This window comes from Manacus candei, unplaced genomic scaffold (assembly GCF_025592945.1).
Source record: "Manacus candei isolate 608988 ecotype Guabito, Panama unplaced genomic scaffold, ASM2559294v1 h1tg000064l, whole genome shotgun sequence".
Lineage (NCBI taxonomy): Eukaryota > Metazoa > Chordata > Aves > Passeriformes > Pipridae > Manacus > Manacus candei.
The window spans coordinates 270,571-290,210 of record NW_026138112.1 but is presented as its reverse complement, the minus strand read 5'-3'; the positions used below and the strand labels follow the sequence as shown (position 1 = coordinate 290,210).

Sequence of the window (19,640 nt, the reverse complement as noted above, 5' to 3'; positions counted from 1 at the left end):
TGGGGATGGAGGGAACAGTGCGGGGATGGAGGGGACAGTGTGGGGATGGAGGGACATGGGGGGACAGGGACTGTGTGGTGGGGCATTCTGGTGTCCAGGGAGGGTGTGGGATTCTGGTGGGACAGTGTGGGGATGGGGGGGACAGCATGGGGATGGGCAGGACAGTGTGGGGATGGGCAGGGCAGCATGGGGATGGGGGGACAGTGCAGTGACAGAGTGGGACAGAGGGACATGGGGAGAATGGGGGGACATGGAGAGTATGGGAGAAACAGTGTTCGTGTGGTGGGGCATTTTGGTATCCAGGGGTGGCATGGGAGTTTGATGGGACAGCATAGGGATGGGGGAATAGCATGGGGATGGAGGGACAGTGTGGAGATGGAGGGAGAGTGTGGGAGTGGAGGGACAGTGTGGGGATGGAGGGACATTGGGGAATGGGGGGAGTGGAGGTAACAGTGCTTGTGTGGTGGAACGTTTTGGTATCCAGGAATGGTGTGAAAGTTTGATGGGAAGTTTGAGGTGGAAGGGACAGTGTGGGGACTGTGGGGATGGAGAGACAGCATAAAGATAGAGGGGACAGTGTGGGGAAGGAGGCACAGTGTGGGATCGAGGAGACAGGGTGGGGATGCAGGTGACAGTGTAGGGATAGAGGGACAGTACGGGATCGAGGGGACAGTGTGGGGATAGAGGGGACAGCACAGGGATGCAGATGACAGTGTGGGATAAAGGGGAGAGTGGGGATGCAGGTGACAGTATGGGATGAAGAGACAGCAGGAGAATGCAGGAGACAGCGGGGCTGGAGGAGGGGACAGTGAGGAGATGCAGGGGGGCAGTGAGGGGATTACACAGAGCCGGAGCTGATTTCATCACCCACAGCATTACGGATTCGGATCACATTTCAGGCGGCCGAGGCAGGAGCAGCCCCAGCACTGACCCAGGGCAGAGCCTCCCCTCTGCCGGTGCACAGGGCTGGGACCCCTGGGCATGACCCCCACCACACACCAAGGGCTGGGACCCCTGGGCATGACCCCCACCACACACCAGGGGCTGGGACCCCTGGGCATGACCCCCACCACACACCAGGGGCTGGGACCCCTGGGCATGACCCCCACCACACACCAGGGGCTGGGACCCCTGGGCATGACCCCCACCACACACCAGGGGCTGGGACCCCTGGGCATGACCCCCACCACACACCAAGGGCTGGGACCATGGGCAGGACCCCCACCACACACCAGCCCTGGGATGGCAGCACAGGCTCCCTGCAGCTCCCTGTGGGGCAGGAATCACCCCAAACTGGCCTGGTTTACCCCTGCCTTGCAGGGAGGCTGCTGCCACCCTCTTGGCAAATCACCCTGGCATTGCAAAGGGGTCTAGAGAGACCCTCCTGGGACTCCCTTTCTTCCCAACCATCCCTCCTTGGAGCAGCCCTGCATCTCAATACTGGGGCAACTCCTGCTCTGCAATCCCTCCCCTGGCAGGGCTCCCCGTGGTCAGTGTGTGCACCCCAGGGTGATCCTCCTCCGAGTCCAAGGGATTCTTTTATAGGGAAAATAAGTCATAGCACCACAGAATGGTTTGGGTTGGAAGGGACCTTAAAACTCACCCCATCCCACACCCTGCCATGGGCAGGGACACCTTCCACTAGCCCAGGTTGCTCCAAGCCCCCTCCAACCTGGCCTTGGACACTTCCAGGGATGGGACAGCCACAGCTTGTCTGGGCAACCTTTGCCAGGGCCTGACTACCCTCACAGGGAACAATTTCTTCCCAATGGCCCCTCACCCACCACTCTTTTGCATGGTTACCACATGCAGGAGCTTCTCCCCTAAATGAGGTTGGTTGGGTTCTCCCTGGAATCCAAACCACCTGTTTGTGTTCGTTAAGCTGGGTTTTATAAACTGCACGGATAACAAGAAGCTTCAAAGGAGGAGAGCCACTGAGGAAGCTGGAGGTGGACACAAGGGTGAAGGTACCCTCAGCTGCTGCTGAGAGTAAGGGCTGTGTTTTAACCTGTTCACCAGAGCCCAGCAAGGACTGTTTGACTTACACAGACAGGTCACTCACCTGTTTTATTTCCTTGAAGACTCCACAGAAGTCGTGCTGAAGACATGAACACTCGTGGCCTCTCCCTCCCCTGGGCAGCAGCACTGGCTGAAGCAGCAGCAGCTCCACATTTGTGGTTCAGCATCATTTGAAACACAGCCTTTGATCCCCAGGGTGGGTTGACACTGGAGAGATGCTGAGCCAACGTCGCGTCCTCCCCAAAGTGCCACGAAAGGGGCAGCTCTGGGGCTGTGGTGGCAGCAGGAGGAAATGCCTGTGTTTGAGCAGCAAAACACCCAGCGGGTGTGGCGGGCACCCTAGAGGTGGGAACACCCTTGCCCACCAGCTCTGGTTCAGACTTGGCGAACAGAACGGAAAAAATGACCCAAGCGGGGTTTATCCATCACCCAGAGCAGCCACTTCTACGGGCAACCACCCGCACGGGCTGGGCACGGCTGTGAGGGGACTCAGGGCTCCCAGCGGGACCTGCCCTCGCCCCAGCCATGGCTGAGGGGGCTGAGGGGACTCAGGGCTCCCAGCGGGACCTGCCCTCGCCCCAGCCATGGCTGAGGGGGCTGAAGGGACTCAGAGCTCCCAGTGAGACCTGCCCTCGCCCCGGCCATGGCTGAGGGGACTCAGGGCTCCCAGCGGGACCTGCCCTCGCCCCGGCCATGGCTGAGGGGGCTGAGGGTTCCCAAGCGGGACTCTGCCCTGGCCCTAGCTATGGCTGAGGGCTCCCAACAGGGCACAGACAGACCCTGCCCTCGCCGCGGCCTCTCTCTCTCCAGGGCCGGGCCCTCAGGCCGCCATCGCGGTCCTCGTGTGGGGACCACGAAATGCCGGCGGCGACCCCACCGTGGCCGCGCTCCCGGCCCCGGCCCGCCCCGGCGGAACGTTGTGTGCGCGGAACGCGCGGGCGCGGGGCGCGGTTTCCTCGCCGGGCCGGCCCCGCCGCCATGGCCGCCGTGCCGGCGGAGCTGAGGCGGCCTCAGGAGCGGCCGGAGCGGGCGGGGGGCGCGAAGCGGCCGCGGCGGGAGGAGCGGCCCCGGGACGAGCCCCCGGCCGAGCCCGGGTACCTGGCGCTGGCCCGCGGGCTGCTGGCCGGCGGCGCCCCGGCCCTGCGCGGCCCCGCGCCCGCCCGCCCCGCCGGGGAGCCCGCGGGGGACGGAGCCGGCGATGGCGACGATCTGCTGGGGCAGCTCATCCGAGACCTGGTAGGGCCGTGCGGGGCCGGCGGTCCTGCCCCGGGCACAGGGGCGGGCAGGGGCAGGAGGGGCCGTGCCGGGGCCCGTTCCTGGAGCGGAGAGAGCGGCTCGGCTGTGCCCGGCCCGGGAAGGGGATGGGGCTTTTGGGTTCCTCTCTGCTTGTTAAAAGCTCAGCTTCCGAGCGTATCACACTTAAAAAGCTTTAACCCTCCAAAATCTGCTTTTCCCGTGTCGTCCTTGTGCGTCCCTTCCACCTCAGGGTATTCCGTGACTCCCAGGGTGGGATTCTCGCCTCGTCCCCTGCGGGGCCGGGAGCTGGGCTCCGTGATCCCCTTCCAACTCTGCACATTCCATGGCTCTATAAACAGTATTTTATTTTTGCTCTTAAAAACCTTAGAAGAAGGGAAAGGGAGCTGTTTGTGCAGGAAAATTGCGGATAAGGAGGCAGTTGCTTACTTGGGCTGTTTGGTGCCCGTGCAGTAATTAGGGGTATCCCGCCTTGTGACATGGCAGCGTAATAAGAAAACAAGCTTTAATTCTTTAAATAAAGGAGTTAATTTGGAAATAGTCTTAAATACAGCTCTGAACCAGATAAAAGTTATTTTGGTAAATCCTCTGAATGCCGTAGAGGTTTTTATTTACAGCGTAGGAAAACTAGGGGGGAAACCCATTTTCTTGTTTCTCGCTCACCTCCCTGTGACTAATTACTCTTTGCTTAAAAAAAATTAAAAGGAGCAGATTAAATTTCTGTCTGCAAGGCACAAATTAATCCATTTACAGAATTAGTGCTCCATTAGCACACAGGAGCCCGCATCTGTCTCAGAGGGGATGGTTGTATTTGAGTTCTGGATTCATTCCAGTAGACTTTTAGACAGGCTGGTGCTGACTTAACATCCCTGCTTCCTTGTGCTGAGGACAAGCTGCTGGGGTTTTTGGGAGGTGGGAAGACGTTGATCCGCCTCTTATTTTAGGATGGCATTAGAATGGAATCAGTAGGAGCTTGTGCTCTGTCGTTGTCTCAGTTGTTTGCCTTCAGAAAGTGAGGAAGATCCCAAATCGGGATCATCTCCTGCCTCTTGGCACTTGCCTCTCCCTGGTACCTTTGTGTCTTTGTAGGTCTCTTCTACAATTCCTTCTCATTTAATGGACCCTTTGCAGTACAAATGTAGAAGAAAGAGAGGCAATTCTGGGTTTATTGGAAGGAAGGTATAAATAATATTACAGATTGATTAAAAAAAATCATCTATCTGTTTTTTTCTGATTTTCCCCACCTTTTCTTGAGAGCACCGGAGGTCTTGCCTGTTGTGTCTGCAGTCAGTCAGTCCTGATGACACCTCTGTCCGTCCAGACAGAGCAGGATCTGCTGGTTGGAAGTGAGTCAGCTCCAATTTGGAAGCAGCATATCCATGGTGGTGCCGTGCCTGAGCTCATAAGCCTGGAGCTTAACAATCCTTGCCCAATGGCTCCTCTGATTTGTTTGGGCAGCTCCGGGATGGCTCCTGGATCCGGGTGGGTTCACATCTGGCCAGCTTGGAGCCTTGTCTGCGTGTTCCCTTTGTGTTTTGCCTTTGGTGTCCCCTCTGGAAATGGATGGGATTTAAATCACAGCAGGGCAAACAATCTCCTTGCAGAGGCACAGCGGGGAGTGGAGCCAGCGATCCTCGCGCGGGGGGAAAGGAAGGGAAAGGGAGCTGTTTGGGCAGGAAAATTGTCCTGGTTTAAGTAACTTTAGAGCTAGCGTGAGGCTCCAGTCTGCATAAATCAGTGTTTTGTTGCTAAAAAGACCTCATGGGAACCTTACCCGTTTTTGTGTTGTGTAAACACCGACTTGCTGTAGAATATCTTTTGCATTAAAAACCTCCCCACAACCACATTGTACTGCGATTTCCCTGAGTAACTCTGCTTTAAATAAACCCAGGATTGCCTTTTTTTTTTTTTTTCTACTTTGGTCCTGAAAAAGGTCCAGGTTTAAAGGAGAGGGTGTAGTTCTAGAAGAGACCTACCAAAACAAATAAAGGTATCAGAGACAGGGAAGTGCCAAGAGGCAGGAGAGGATCCTGATTCGGGATCTTCCTGACTTTCTGAAGGCAGACAATGGAGAGTGGTTTTAACTGAGCAGCTGGTTTTGTGCCTGGGGATGGATGGAGAGTGATAAGGTGTTCAGGAGCACCTGGGGAGGGACAGAATACAGGAGAGAACACTGGAGAGCAAAAAGGGTGACACAGAAATGATCAGAATGGGCTGGTTCTATTTTATTGCACAGTATAAAAATTTGGAATATCCAGGCAGTGCGAGAGAGAAGACAGATTTTGTTGTGATAACTGCAGGAAGAATATGTAATAATTATGCAGTTAAACAAAATACATCTAGGAAAAAAATCCATGTGCTGCATTTAGCTGTTAGTGTAAATTGATGGATTTGGTTCTAAATTTGTGGTTGAGATTCTCGATCAGTTAAAAGCAGGAACATTTCATATTAAAAAGACATTAATATGTCACTAATGAAAGAAACTGTAACATCACCTCCCATTCAGTTTTACATCAAAATAATTGTTCATTTTCCCATCCTCTGTGTTTGAAATCCTGTAAGTGAAATTAATAATGGGAAGGGGTCTCCAAAATGCTTATTTATTGGGTCTGTTTGGCACTGGAACATTAGATAAAATATTTTCCTAGAGCTTGTGCTTTGCCTTTCAGACTTCAGATCAGCTTTACAGTTCTTCTCAACTTGCTTTTTAGCTCCACTTAAACTTCTTTACCTGCCTCAGAACAAAGAGTAGCCGGGTACCTGGTTGTTCTGATGTTCCATTAAAGGGAGGAAAGGCAGAATAACTCCTTTTTTATGGAGCTGTGGTGGCACTGAGGGCACGACATCCTCTCTCCATACTGTGGTAACTTCCCCTGCTCTCAAGCTGTGCATTAAAGAAAATTATTTTCTCTTTTTCCTTCCCAGAATGAAATCAATGAGGTTCCTTTCTTTGATGTGCAGCTGCCCTATGAGCTGGCACTGAAGATATTCCAGTACTTGGGCAGGGCTGAGTTGGGAAGGTGTGCTCAGGTAAGTGCTGCTGGCACTTGGATTCTCTGCCACCACCTAAAATGGGCAGAAATAATCAAGAAACAGCCACCTTGATGCAGGGAAGGTGGGTGGCAGCCCCAGTTACTTATAGGAAACACTTCCAAAGCTGAGTATTGAGAAATAATCCATGAGCTGGGTTTATGGCTGCAGTTGAGTAGAGTTAAATAAAACATTTGTGGCTGGGCCAGAAGCAAAGCCTTAAAATTTAAAATGAATATTGCAGAGATATTTTGATTCAAGTGAGTGTGTTCAGAAGCAAGTGAGTGTCTTGCTGCAATATTTAGAACTTGGCAGTGCTGAGGGCATGGCAAGAGCTGTTCCTCACACTTCTGTGTGTGCCTGGAAATTGGAATAGTAACTTTTTGTCTGTAGTTGTTTTCATGTGAGGCTAAATTCTTAAGTGACTCTGATTTCCTCACCCCCAGCCCGACAGGGGGTTTATATTTTGATTTAGTGATACTTTCAGATGATGCATTCACCAGTTTATGTTTATAAACTGCCTGTCTTTTCAAGTAGCTTTATGAGACACTCACACCTCACTCTATGTGGGGTTGTTCAGCCTCTTTATTTCCTTTCTTCACACACTGAATGATGAACCTCCTCTCTGGATGAGCCAACAAAGCAAACTTAATTGGGAAGTGCTGATTACCCAGTGAAATGAAGTAGAATATTGTGGGTACTCACTGCCAGCTTCTCCCGTGGCCACTATTCAGGGTTCCAGGCTGGTGCTCATTAATTTATGTACAAAGCACATCTTGCAGCTTCACAAAAATCCAACCCAGACCATTCTTTGTGTTACAAACAGTCCAGAGAAGGAAATGTTAGTGTGTAAAGACAGGATTGACAGACAGGGTCGGTGGTGGGTGGTAAAACAGGCACAAATATTCCCCAAATGGCCCAGGCATTGAAAGGAAATTGGGCTTGTCGTGTTCAGTGTGAGCACATCATAGTGTTAAACAGCTACAGGTGGTTATTGCTTAAAACTTTGACTTTCTAATGCCTTTTAGCAACAAGGGCTGTTAAAAGAAAATTAATTCCCCGTGCAGGGCTGCTGTTGCAGAGGAGAGAATTCCTGAGGATTATTTTTTTGAGGCTGTCCAGGAGACCGAAGCTTTCAGATACGCTCAAGTTTCTGTCATTTGAGGTAGAGATAAACCATCAGTGAAGGCCACATCCCATGAAATGGAACAGGCTTGCACTTCTGAAGTGGATTAGTTTAAGGTTATTCCTTCCCTCTCTTTTCTTTTTGCCCCTTGGGCACGATCACTTTACCTCATGGCACAGGAAAAAGGTTGGCTGAGGAAGGGGCTGCTCCTTTCCCTGTGCTTGGGGCTGCTCTTGATTTCTCTTTCTCTCTCTCACTTTGTTTTTTTATCTCAAACCTGTTCTCTTAAGATGTGTTTTAACACATTTTTTTCCACATTTTAACGTGTAATTTTCCACATTTCTCCTCCTCAGCCCAAATCATTGTTCCTGTGTGGCAGCTGAGCAAGTGCCCAGGGTTTTACAGGGCTTTCCCAGGGAGATGGATATCCAGGGCAGAGCTGGCTTCTTTTTAAGCGTTCAAATGAAAAGCAGAGCCATAAAAATAAATCCCATTTTCATTTTTCTCTTGGTGGTTTTGATTTTGAAGGGGGGGGGGGAAGCCCTCTTCTGCTCCATGGAAAACCCTGCTGCTTTACAGCGTTATCCTAGAAAGGTTGCTTTTTATTAAGGTGCCTTGGGATTTTAGGGAAATCGGGCCAGTGAGTGGAATTGGCATCAGGATCCATGTGAGAGCCTTTGGAGAAAACCTGTTTGCTTAGTTCTTGATGCCAAATTGGTAACCAACTAACAGGAAAGTAGCCTGACTTCAAAGCCTCTTTGAGATTTAATCACACCACGGGCTGCCTGCAGAACTTTAACTTCACCCTGATATTTCCCTCTCCCTCACTTCCCCACAGCTTTGCTTTGATTTTTTTTTTTGGGGGGGATTAGTACCATAAAACACTAAATACCTGTGTGGCACTTGAAAATCCCAGATCCTTGTGCAGCCCTTAAATTGTGGTGCCCTCAGCTCCTGAGCTCTGGTGGGTGACATTCAGCAGCATCCAGCAGATACCTGTTGGTGTCCCAAGTTTGGAATCCAAGGAGAAAGGTATCCAGGGCTTAAAGTGTCCCCAGAACAGGCAAAATTTCCCCTTTGCTCTGTGCCAACCCTGTGAGCACCTTTTGATTGTGTTCTGCCCAGAAATATCTGTGCCAGGGGCGACTCTCAGGAGTAGGAGCAGGCTTGGGAACAGTCACTTCTTCCTCATGGTTGTGATGTAGAGGAGAAAAAAACCCTAATCCCTTGGGACACCACAATTGTGTCAAACTGAAATGCACCACAGGTTCTTGTGTTATTTGGGGCTGAAACTGCAGAAATAATTAACTTTACTCCTGGCCTGAGGACCTGCTCTTCATACTGTAAAACAAGAGGATGTGTCTCACCTGTGAACTTCTCCATGTACTTACAGTTGTTGATTTTTAGTAAATACCAGAGACTGGAATTGCATTTTGTGGTGTGAAATGCTCCTGGGCAGTAGTGCTGAATTTTGGCAATGCTGAGGCAGTTTAGTTTCTGAACAGATCAGTGGGAAATTCCCTTGACCTGTTGTTATGTTTTCATCTTGGGGAAGGTTTGGAAGTGTTTACCAACACAGCTGTTTATGTATCTAGGGCAAGGGAGGCTGTTTCTAGGAATTTAGGAAGAATTGTCGAGCATGAATCAAGGATTTCAGCTGCTTGAGGGCTTCTGGAATTGTCAAACTGTTATGCTTTTGGTGTTTATACAATTAAAGAAGAAAATCTCGTGTGTATTTTGAAAGGATGGAGAGCAGCCCTGGGGAGGAGGATTTTTGGGGGGCTGGTGGGTGAGGGGCTGGACCTGCCCCAGCACCCAGAACCACCCCGTGCCCTGGGCTGATCCCCCAGCGTGGGCAGCAGGGCAGGGGGGATTCTGCCCCTCTGCCCCCTCGGGTGAGACCCCCCTGCAGAGCTGCCTCCAGCCCTGGGAACAGCACAGGGAGGACGTGGAGCTGCTGGAGAGAGTCCAGAGGAGGCCCTGGAGATGCTGCCAGGGCTGGAGCCCCTCTGCTCTGGAGCCAGGCTGGGAGAGCTGGGGGGGTTCACCTGGAGAAGAGAAGCTGAGAGCCCCTTGCAGGGCCTAAAGGGGCTCCAGGAGAGCTGGAGAGGGACTGGGGACAAGGGATGGAGGGGCAGGACACAGGGAATGGCTTCCCACTGCCAGAGGGCAGGGAGAGATGGGAGATTGGGAAGGAATTCCTGGCTGTGAGGGTGGGGAGGCCCTGGCACAGGGGTCCCAGAGAAGCTGTGGCTGCCCCTGGATCCTTGGAAGTGTCCAAGGCCAGATTGGAGGAGTCTTGGAGCAACCTGGGCTGGTGGAAGGTGTCCCTGTCCATGGCAGGGGATAGAATAAGATCATCTTTAAGCTCCCAAACAATTCCATGATTCCATGGGCTGGTTTAGATGAGCTGTTAGGAATAAATTCTTCCCTGTCAGGGTGGTGAGGGGCTGGAATGGATTTCCCACAGGATGCCCCATCCCTGGAAGTGTCCAAGGCCAGGTTAGATGGGACTTGGATCAACCTGGGCTAGTGGGAGGTGTCCCTGCCCATGGCAGGGGTGGCACTGGGTGGTCTTTAATGTCCCTTCCAACCCAAACCATTCCATGCTTGTGGCTGTGAACTGAAACAATGAGCAGCTTCCATGGGAATGGCTTTGGATTCAGGACTCTTTGGCTCTCTGTGTCGTCCTGGGCTGAAAGTCCAGATAGTTCTAATTGAGGCCCCTGGACTCAGCAAATGAGCCTTGACTGTGTCTTTGTGTGTCTGGGGAAGAAAATAAACCCAGTGAAACAAAAATGCTTATCAGATGGAGAGGGATGAATAAACCTTCATTAGGATTTGAGCCAGTTGATTTAGATGGGATTAGAGGAAATTTAGGATTTGATGGAAGAGGTGGGGCTTTTTTAGGGGGGGGTGGAAAAAAAAAATCCCCCACAGGCAAACTCAAATAGCAAAATCTATGTCAGCAGAAGCCTTTGAAGTCCTTTAGAACATTATTACTTGCTGAACTGTAAGTTATAAAACTGTTTCTGTGTGGAGCTCGGGGGAACCCAAACTTTCTCTAGTAAAAAGAAAATAGGAACACTGAAGACAAAATTAAACAGGGGACCCTCAATTTATAAACAGTTGTCACTGATGGTTTTTCTGGAGTTTCTGGGCAGTGTAGATTTGGAAACAGTGATGTTTGTAGTTCAATAAGAGCTTTGCACATCTCAGCCCCTCCAACACACGGTGGAAATATGGAAATATGGTAAATAAAGCCGGGCCACTCTGGCTTTTGGGGCCTCACCTGAAAGTCTAAGTCAGGCAGATCTAATAAAGCTGACTTGGAGCCAAAGGCTGGTTTTAATGCAGCAGCTCACAGTGGTGCTGTAAAGTGAAATGCTTGAGCCTCTTTTATTAGTGATTTTGTGCAGCTGAGGCTCACTCAGTGGGGCTTTTACAAGGGCTTGGCATGCGAGTTTTGGGGCCGTCAGAAAAAGGCTGTGCTGGGGACTCTTTGGAAATCCAGGCTTGTAAAGCAGCAGGATTCGCTGTAATTTGATTTTAAAAAAATCAGAATGGGATAGGATCTTTATTCCCCTGGAAAGTTGAAAAGGCAGTTGAAATTTTATGTAGTTCCCCCCCCCCTCCTCCCCTTTTCTTTTGTTTTACTGCCTTTATAAAATGCTTTTAAGACCTTGAAACTTGAAAGGTCTGTCCAAATATTGTCTGTTTTGGCACGCTCCGAAGGTGTGTGTTTATTTTTGATTTTTGTTTTTTTAAAGCAAGGCAAAAAGAGCTGGCCTGGTTTGGGCTGTGCTGACTCTGTGTGTGCTCGGCCTGTCCCTCACTGAACGTGTTTTGGGAGGGGGGCAGAGGCTCCAACCTGCCCCACAGCTGCTCTTTTGGTGTGTCAGCAACAAAGCTGGGTGGATTTCTGTGCTCTTTGAGCAATGAGAGATGTATTTATATTACTTAAAAATCGAATTGAGGGCGAGTTCCTCGCTAAACTCTGAAGGTTTGAATTTTGGATCGTGTCTTTTTGTTGCTTTTGAACTTCCTGAGGCTGTCCTTGTAGGGACAGGAGCACTAATAGGCACTGCTTTTTTATTGCAGGGTGATGTGATGTGTCATGCTTGAGCAGACTCAGTGCTGTTTGTGTCATTTAAAGGCATTATTATTGCCCTGTCCAGGTTGTTTTCTCTGTTAGAGGATGGAAGGGGATTGTCTGTGTCTCCCAGTTTGAGGTCTCTTGATGATTAACTGGAATATTTCTTTTGCTGCACTCCTGTTTGAGAGCTGCTCTTGTATTTAGGTATCAAATCTTAAAAACATTGGCAGGTTATTCCTCCCTTTTTTTTTCCTTTCCATATGGAACACTTTTTTTTTCTTTTCCCTGGCAGAAACAGGGCATTGCAGAGGACAGTGTCCCACTGGTTGGGGACTGGACAGCCTGCAGGAGCTTTGGGACCATGGGTGTGAGACCTTTTTGCACTTGCTGTGCCCTGAGGAGACCTGTGGGACTCAGGGTCATGGCTTTGGGAGCTTTCTGGCCCCTAGTGCCCTGATGTGGGTGTTCTGGGAGGGCTGACTAGTTCCAAACTCTGAGATTCCCTGATTTATTTGAGGCAGGGGTTGTTTTCCTGACCTCTCCATGAGCCTCTTTGCTGCTCCAACAGCTCATGGACTCGTGCAGATCCCCCAACCCAAAGGATCTGATATTTATTCCTCCCCAGATATAATTTCCTGAAGCTGTGCTTTGCATTTGAAAGCTGTGGCTTTAAGTTTGAAGCAGAGGGGGTGTGTGGTAATGTGAAAATACAAAGGAGATTAATCTCCTAAAATGGAGAACAAGGAATAACTCCTCTCTCACCTCCCCGTGCCGTGTTGAATCTGTGAGTGAGCCCAGAACAAATGGCAAAGAAACACAAAGAGATGGTCCTGGGAGGGGTTGTGTCGGTGGCAGGCCTCGATTCTTGGTGTAATCTTGGGCCTCAAATGGACATTAGATGCTTAATTGTAATTCACTAAAAATGATGTCAGTCTCAGGAGGTTGTTTGGATCTTTTTGGAAACAGAGCACAATTGATTGCTGCTCTCACCACTCCTGGGTTTCATTGGTTACGGCTGTTGTTGTGTTTTTTTTCTTTTTAAATTAAGAATTACAGGGAACAAATGCTACTTAAGTTGGCTCTTACCTCTTGAATCTTTAATTCTGAGCCCACAATTGATTGTGATGAAGCTGTTCTCTCTGGAATGGCCAGCAACTTGAGGCTGCTTCAAAAACTTAATAATTCATTCCTATTTCTGCATACTGTAATACAATAGGTTATAAATCACTAATGTCATGCCCCTAATCAGGCACTGTCAGTGGGACTTTGGAGATGTGGTGGTGTGATATGTGAGGGCTTCTTAGCTCCAAATATGAAGATAAATTCATATTTTTCTCTAAGCTTACAGTGCTGCCTTAATTGTTTTGTTGCTCCTTTTCCCTCTAAAGTTTTCCAGTGCACTGATATTTCAGGTGGGCAGTGTGGCCACTAAAGTGGTGTGTGGGGTTTTAGTGGAGTAGAAACTCAGTTGTTTCCAAAAGAACCCAGAGAAAACAAGCATTTTGTTAAGGGTTTGGGGCTTTTATACCCTCAGTAGTACAAAGGGTGAATAAATATATTTGTTTAGCTAAGAATTTAATCTCCGTGCAGGCCTGTATCAACTTAAAAGTTTGTATTTCAGGTGCTATATAAATGATTTTATATTAAATGTAATTTTTACTTATAAATTTATTGTAAAATCATAGAATATCCAGAGTTGGAAGGGAGCCATCAGGATCCAGTCCAACTCCTGGCTCTACACAGGACACCCCAGGAGCCCCTCCGAGCGTTGTCCAAACGTGGATATGTGAGACACACGTATCAAAATTTGATTTTTTTAGGTCAGCAGGACGTGGAAAATCCTTGCAGAAGACGAAGTGCTGTGGTACAGGCTGTGCCAAGAGGAGGGATACCTGTTGGATATGAGCATCTCTGACCAGTCCTGCTGGAAAGTCGCCCTCAAGAACTGCCGGGCCCGGGAGCGCACCTTGAAATACAACTGGAAGGTGAGAGGGGGGCTCTTCAGTGGCATCCAGGTGCTGTAGAAAAATGGGAACCTGCTTCCAGCAGGTGGGAGGGAAAAGCTGGAAATCAAGTCTCCAAGCAGTTTGTTGGGTTAGAAAGCTGACACTCCTTTATGAAGGGGAACAACTCTGTGTTATTGGGGATAACTCCACGTGTCATCTACACCCAGCAATCCAACAGCCCAGGTTCTGGTCACAAAACTAAGACATGTTCATCACATTTCTATTACATATTAATTATATTTCCTGCATACATGCATGTGTGCTAATAATTTCTTGGATGTGGTTCCGGATCTTCTAAGGAATCTCCTCTCCTTGAGAGTATCTCAAATATGTGGTCAGGTCATAACACCTCTCTTGCCATCCTTTGCTCTGACACACAATCCTTGTTCTCACAGCTAAGACACCTCCTAGTACCTGTTAATCACTGATACAGGGAAATAAGGAAGCAACAGCTGGCACAGATGGAAGGATCAAACACTGTTGTACCAAAGTTAAAAGAATTTCCCAACATCTTCCCCCAGTGCTGCACAGAATCCTTTTGGAAGGAATATAACCGTGTATTGCTGGTGGGAAGGTGGGAGCTGCTGAGGGATTTATGGGATAGAAGTGCCTTTCCTCTCAGCTGTGCTGCTGCAGCAGCAAAAGCAGAGCTCAGGGTTTTCCACCTGGGGGGTTTTGGGGGATGAAGGAGCCGGAATTTCCTCCCCCTTTGTCCTCTGTGGCAGAACCGGATCGGAGCCGTGAGCCAGCTGAGGTACGAGCTGGGGAAGGTGCTGTGTGATGTCCACTCCTGGGATGGAGTTGTCATTGCTGGGTGAGTGTGAGGCTGTGGAAGGCCCATTTTATCTTCACCTTTTGATATGTCTCCTGTGCTGCTTTCAACACCTTCAAAAGCAACACCCCCTCGAGGCAACAGGATGGATTTACCTGGCTGCAGTTCCTCCTGGTGAGAGACTGTCCTCAAATGCCTGGTAATGATGGTTATCCTTGGATAAACTGCCCTTAAGTGACTGATAATGTCGGTTATCTACAAATTATTTCAGCAGTGCCAGTTTTTATTGTACTCTTCTAAAGTTATCTCCATTATCTCTATACATGTAGTCCCTGTAAAGTGCTTTCTGATGAACTGTGTCTATTGGTTTGCTGGGGAAGCACCCAGAATGTGTTAAACATTGTCCACATCTACTCTCTTTTTGTTATTTTCCCCCTAAAAATCTCTTAATCACAAGGATATCTTGTCACAGCCCACAAAAATAACTTTAAAAGGACTTGCTGCCTTTCTCCATTGTTAATAACCTACCCAAAAATAGATAAACTCGAAGTTTTCTTTTCCCAATATAAAGCTTTTTCTGGACCTTGATTTAATACTAACCATTCATTTGGTTTACACACTTAAATACAATTTTAAGAGCCTCACAAACTCTCTTGACTGTCTAAATAGGTGTAAAGTTTAACTGTTTTTCTAGTTCAGTTTTACAGGTTCAGTAATTAGTAGCCCCTCTATAAGTCACACGAGTAATTAAAATTCATCTGGGGGCAGTCAGGGCACACTGTCCTTAACATACCAGAATTCCATATTTTATAGTAACACTTCATGTTAATGCTGTGCTTCAACACTGTGGGATTAGAGAAAACCACTTGTAAAATACTATAAAATTCACAGCCTGGTTGTAAGAAAGGTGCCTTGAAAACTCTCTCAGACACAGAAATGCTTTTGAGTGCTCTTGGGCAACTGAGCAGAAATCTAAACTGTCAGCAGGAGTGAAAAGAGCTGGTTTATTTAGAGGTTTTTTTCTTTTACTGGATGTTCTTCCTCTAATTTCCCTTCTCCATTTGCAGCTCTCCCTTTCTGTTCTCTTTGCCATCCTGTTGATCCTCCTTCTGTGCCTTCCATGTGATGTTCTGCTGCTCTATCCATTGTGTTTGTAATCAGACAGGCAATATAAGGAAGTTAGGCAGAATAAATTACATTTCCAAAGTATTAATAAAGGCTATCATCACTTTAATACGAATGCTTTAAATAACAAGGGTTATTAATCCTGCCTGTCAAACTCAGGCAGTCCATATTTTAGCTTGGTGTGTTACAGAAGTTGGGTTGAAGCTGTCTTCTCACACACTCTTTTCATACTGGTTCCCCAGTTCCTCCAGTATCTCTTGATGCTTTTGGTGAGTTTGCATCAGTCACATGAAGGGAGGTGGTGCCAATAAATAATTCAGGTTCCTGAAAATAGGTGAGCAGGTAAGAGACCTCTGAGGGAAAAGCTACCCGTGTGTACGCTGTAGAAAAAGCAGTGTTCATTTAAATTACCCTCCAGGAATTTCTCTTCTCTGAGAAAATGAATTCTCTTTTTATGAAGCTGGGAGAACGTGTTTGATAAAGCAACAATCGGAATTCAGCTGTTTGCCTTTCCCTGGTTTAGTAAATGAAATGTTTGGAATATTGCAACCCAAAAGTGATGCCCTTTGCTGTTCACTGCTTGCCCTTCACTCCTCTCTGGTGGCTGGAGGTCTCTGAAAGCCTCTCTTAATTTGATAAGTGGTAAATAGCAAATGAGAGAACTACAGCTTCCAAGGACATTAGCAAATGGTGCAGGGAAAGACTTTGTTATGTGCATTTGGTAAGTATTTATGATATGTAGATTGAGGGACTCATCGGGGGTTTTGTTGTTTGTTGTATTTTATCTTTTTTTTAAAACCAAACATAACCCTCCCCTTTCTCTCCCAGCTTGTAATATTGTACTTAATGGCACTGTGCTTTCAGATCTGCCATAAAAGTGTAATGAATCTGGTGATCAATAGCAAACTGTTGCGTTCTTTCAGTCCTGAACAAGTAATTTAATAGCTGAGGTTTACAGAGTCAATTCTCTTCTCAGTATAAATATCAATTATCTGTTACATTTAATGATTCTCTCTCCAGTTTCACAAACACTTCTGGGCTCAGCTTTGCACGTGAATGATCAGTGGTGGCAGTCAGACTTGTCCTGGGTGTAAGCAGAGCTGGTGTGTGACTTTGCAAGGCCTGAGGAGCTGGGGGTGCTCCTGATGTTAATCCAGCACTGGGGGGCATTTCCTGGGGTTTTCCTGAGCTGTGCCACTCAGTGTTTAGCAGGGTTTTGGATCACAGCTCCCTCAGCTGCTCCTGCTGCTCCAGCCCCTTCCCCAGCTCCGTTCCCTTCCCTGCCCAGGCTCCAGCCCCTCCATGTCCCTCTTGTTTGGCCTTGGCTCCCCCACCAAGCACCCAAGACCACAGCAAAGGGCTTCCCCCCTCCTTTTATGAGCACAGGGGAAAGAAAGGGAAGAAGAAAAAAACTACTGAAAGACAGAAATAACAGAACCAAAGCAGTGTATATATATATTTTTACACTTATATACAGTTACAAAAACTACATGCATACAAGAAAGAGAACCTCAACACCTCAAAAAACCAGAAAAACAGGTATACACAGCCAATAAAGAACTACCAAATACTTTCCTTAAGAAAGCAGAGTCCACACCACCAGATCTCTCCTCTCAAATCAGGAAGAAGCAACAACCTCTCAAAACCTTACAGGCCTGCGCTCCCACACGAGCAGCCCAGCCACAGGGAGGTTGCTTTGCTTCCTCCAACTCCTCCTCTCCGAGAAGAGATCTCCCTTCCAGCTTCCTCCCCCCTTCTATTTATATTTCTGCTTATGTAAAGAACAGAATGGAATATTGGGATATGGGGACTTCCTTAGTTTCAACCTGGTTGCCAGGAAGAGGCCTAAACCAAACCACTGCAGGGGCCCAGAAGTGCCCCCAGGGCTGGAGGTGCCCCAGCAGTGCCAGCACAGGGACGGGCCCTGCCCTGGGGCTGGGACACAGCAGGGCTGGCACAGCCCAGGGGCCACTGGCCACTTGCCCAGCTGTCAGCCATCTCTCCAGCTCCCTGTCCACCTTGTCCAGCCACCCCTCCCCAGGCCTGTAGCATTCCATGGGGTTCCAAGGGTAGGACCCACCACGTCACCTTGCTGCTGTTCTGCTCCATAGCTTCCCCTGGCACTCAGGTGAGGCTGATTCCTTGGATCCTCCCTCCAGCCCATCTTCTAGGTGGGCACCACTTCCAGTCACCCAGTGAGCCAGGACTGCTGGGAAATGGTGCAAGGTGGCTCGGTGAGCTCTTTGCCAGGTCCCTCAGCACCCTTGGCTGGATCCCATCTGCTCCAGGGACCCATCTGTGTGCTTCCCTTTGGACTATGGGCGCTTCATCCTGCTCCCATCCCTGCCTTCCACCTGAGAACAACTGGCCTAACTGTTAAAGAACACATCAAGTCCCTCAGCCTTCTCCTCATCCTTTGTCACATGTTCCCCCCGATGCAGTAAAGGATGGAGATTCTCCTTAGCCCTCCTTTTGTCGCTAATAGAAACATCTTTAATGGTCTTTTATGGCAGTACTCAGATTAAGTTCTAGCTGGAGAGAGTAGTTCTAGTTGGACAGAGGGGTTCCCCAGGAAAAAATGCTGGGGCTGGTGTGTTTGGGGAGCCTTGGAGCAAGCCTGGAATCAGTCTGATTTGATCTGAACCTGTGCTGTGATAGACCTGACCTTGTGTTCATCGCTGTACTCCTTCAAACTCTGCTGGGGAGTGGAAGAATTTCTATTTCTAGTTGCTGTAGAGCTTTTTTTTCATCTTCCCACAAGGAATTCGCACAGGCTGTGGGCAGAGTTAAACCAGCAGCCACGAGTGGGATTTATGGAGGCACCCCTTGTCCGAAGTGGTTCGGGAGCTCGGCTTATTAATTCCGCGAAGGAAGCAAAAGATAAACTTGACGGGATGAGCTCTCCCTTGGAAAAACACCCCTATTCCATGCGCTCTCCTGCCTTCCCGCTGCCGCCAAAGCCGGAGCCAGGAGATGGCAGAGTATCCAGGCTGGATGGAGGGAAGGTGGCCGAGCGGCTCCCTTTGTGCCCGCGTTCCGGGCTGACATCACATAACTCAATCAGGGCGGCGCGCCCTGTGTTGATCATTAAAGTTTCATCCCGGCGGTTACGACGCTTGTTTTCTGGGTCAGCCCTCGAGTCCCTTTTCATTTGAGCCGGCGGTGGTTGTGGTTACCTCACTCCCGATCGATGGCCAGCCTTTCTCGGGTTACTCGTCTCCGAGGATCCTCTCCGGAGGTTCGATGGCCCTCCTCCCCCCTCCCCGCCCTCAATTCAAATGGAGTTTCGGCTTTAAGTCGGGCCTTACTTAAAGCAATTATACGGCTGCTTGCTTGGCTTTTATAAATCACCGAGGTTCGCTGTACCTGATGCTGTCATTTGCTTGGCTTCTGTGCAGAATGCCTGCGTTTCTTCACTTTCTCTTAATAAAACCTGAATTTCTCGGGGCTTTTTTTTCATGCTCAGACAGCAGAACAGCTACTTTTTATGCCACCTTCTTTTATTCTTGGCAGTGCTGACAGCCACACCGATGGGCACTTGTAGTCAGGGGTTGGTTCCTCCTGGAGATGATCTGGGAGCATCTGGTGCTCGTTTGAACTCTTGTCATCACACAGGGGATCCCGTGGTGTGACATGGCCGGGGCATGTTGTGGCACTGTCCTGCTGTCTGTGTGAAATACCTGTTCCTGAGCCACCTGGTGAACTTGCCCTGTGCTGGTGACAACCACCTCCCCTCAGGGCTGGCCCCTAAACCCACACCAAGTCGGGCTGGGGTTTTATTGTGCAGTATGTTCACTTTGTAACGCTTGCAGAAAGGGCCCTGTGGCTTTACTGCTGCTCTTGGTAGCTCTGAAAACAAACAGGGGAGGCCCAGAGCCAGAACACCCTTCCAAAGACCCAGAAACACCAAAGCTATGGGATTTTTCTTTATTTTTTTCCTTTGGTTTTCCTAGAGTGAAGAAGGAGAGGGGAGACTGTGAGTGAAGAGCTGCATAAATGGAGATTTAAGGGCCACAAGCTGATTTACCAGGTGCCATGAGGAGTCCCTCTTACAGACTAGGGAATCAGCCCTAAATTTTAATTTCAGATGTTTTCCTCCTTCCCCACCAAGTGCTGCCTGCTTTCCTAGAGATTTTGTTTTCTTGGGTTAGGTCTGGTGAGATCCATCTGCTCTGAGTGGTTCATGCCTCCATAAATCAGCAGATGAACACC

At 49.0% G+C, this 19,640-nt stretch overlaps 1 protein-coding gene across 1 annotated transcript in view; it reads left to right on the top strand.

The window, feature by feature from the left end:
* Positions 1 to 2,544: 2,544 nt before the first annotated feature.
* FBXW8 (F-box and WD repeat domain containing 8) overlaps positions 2,545 to 19,640 on the top strand; it is a 55,334-nt gene continuing 38,238 nt past the window's right edge. The window contains 7 exon segments of the mRNA XM_051805499.1: positions 2,545 to 2,638; positions 2,774 to 2,923; positions 2,926 to 2,971; positions 2,973 to 3,255; positions 6,199 to 6,303; positions 13,346 to 13,510; positions 14,257 to 14,345. Coding sequence (XP_051661459.1) covers positions 2,545 to 2,638; positions 2,774 to 2,923; positions 2,926 to 2,971; positions 2,973 to 3,255; positions 6,199 to 6,303; positions 13,346 to 13,510; positions 14,257 to 14,345 — 932 coding nt within the window.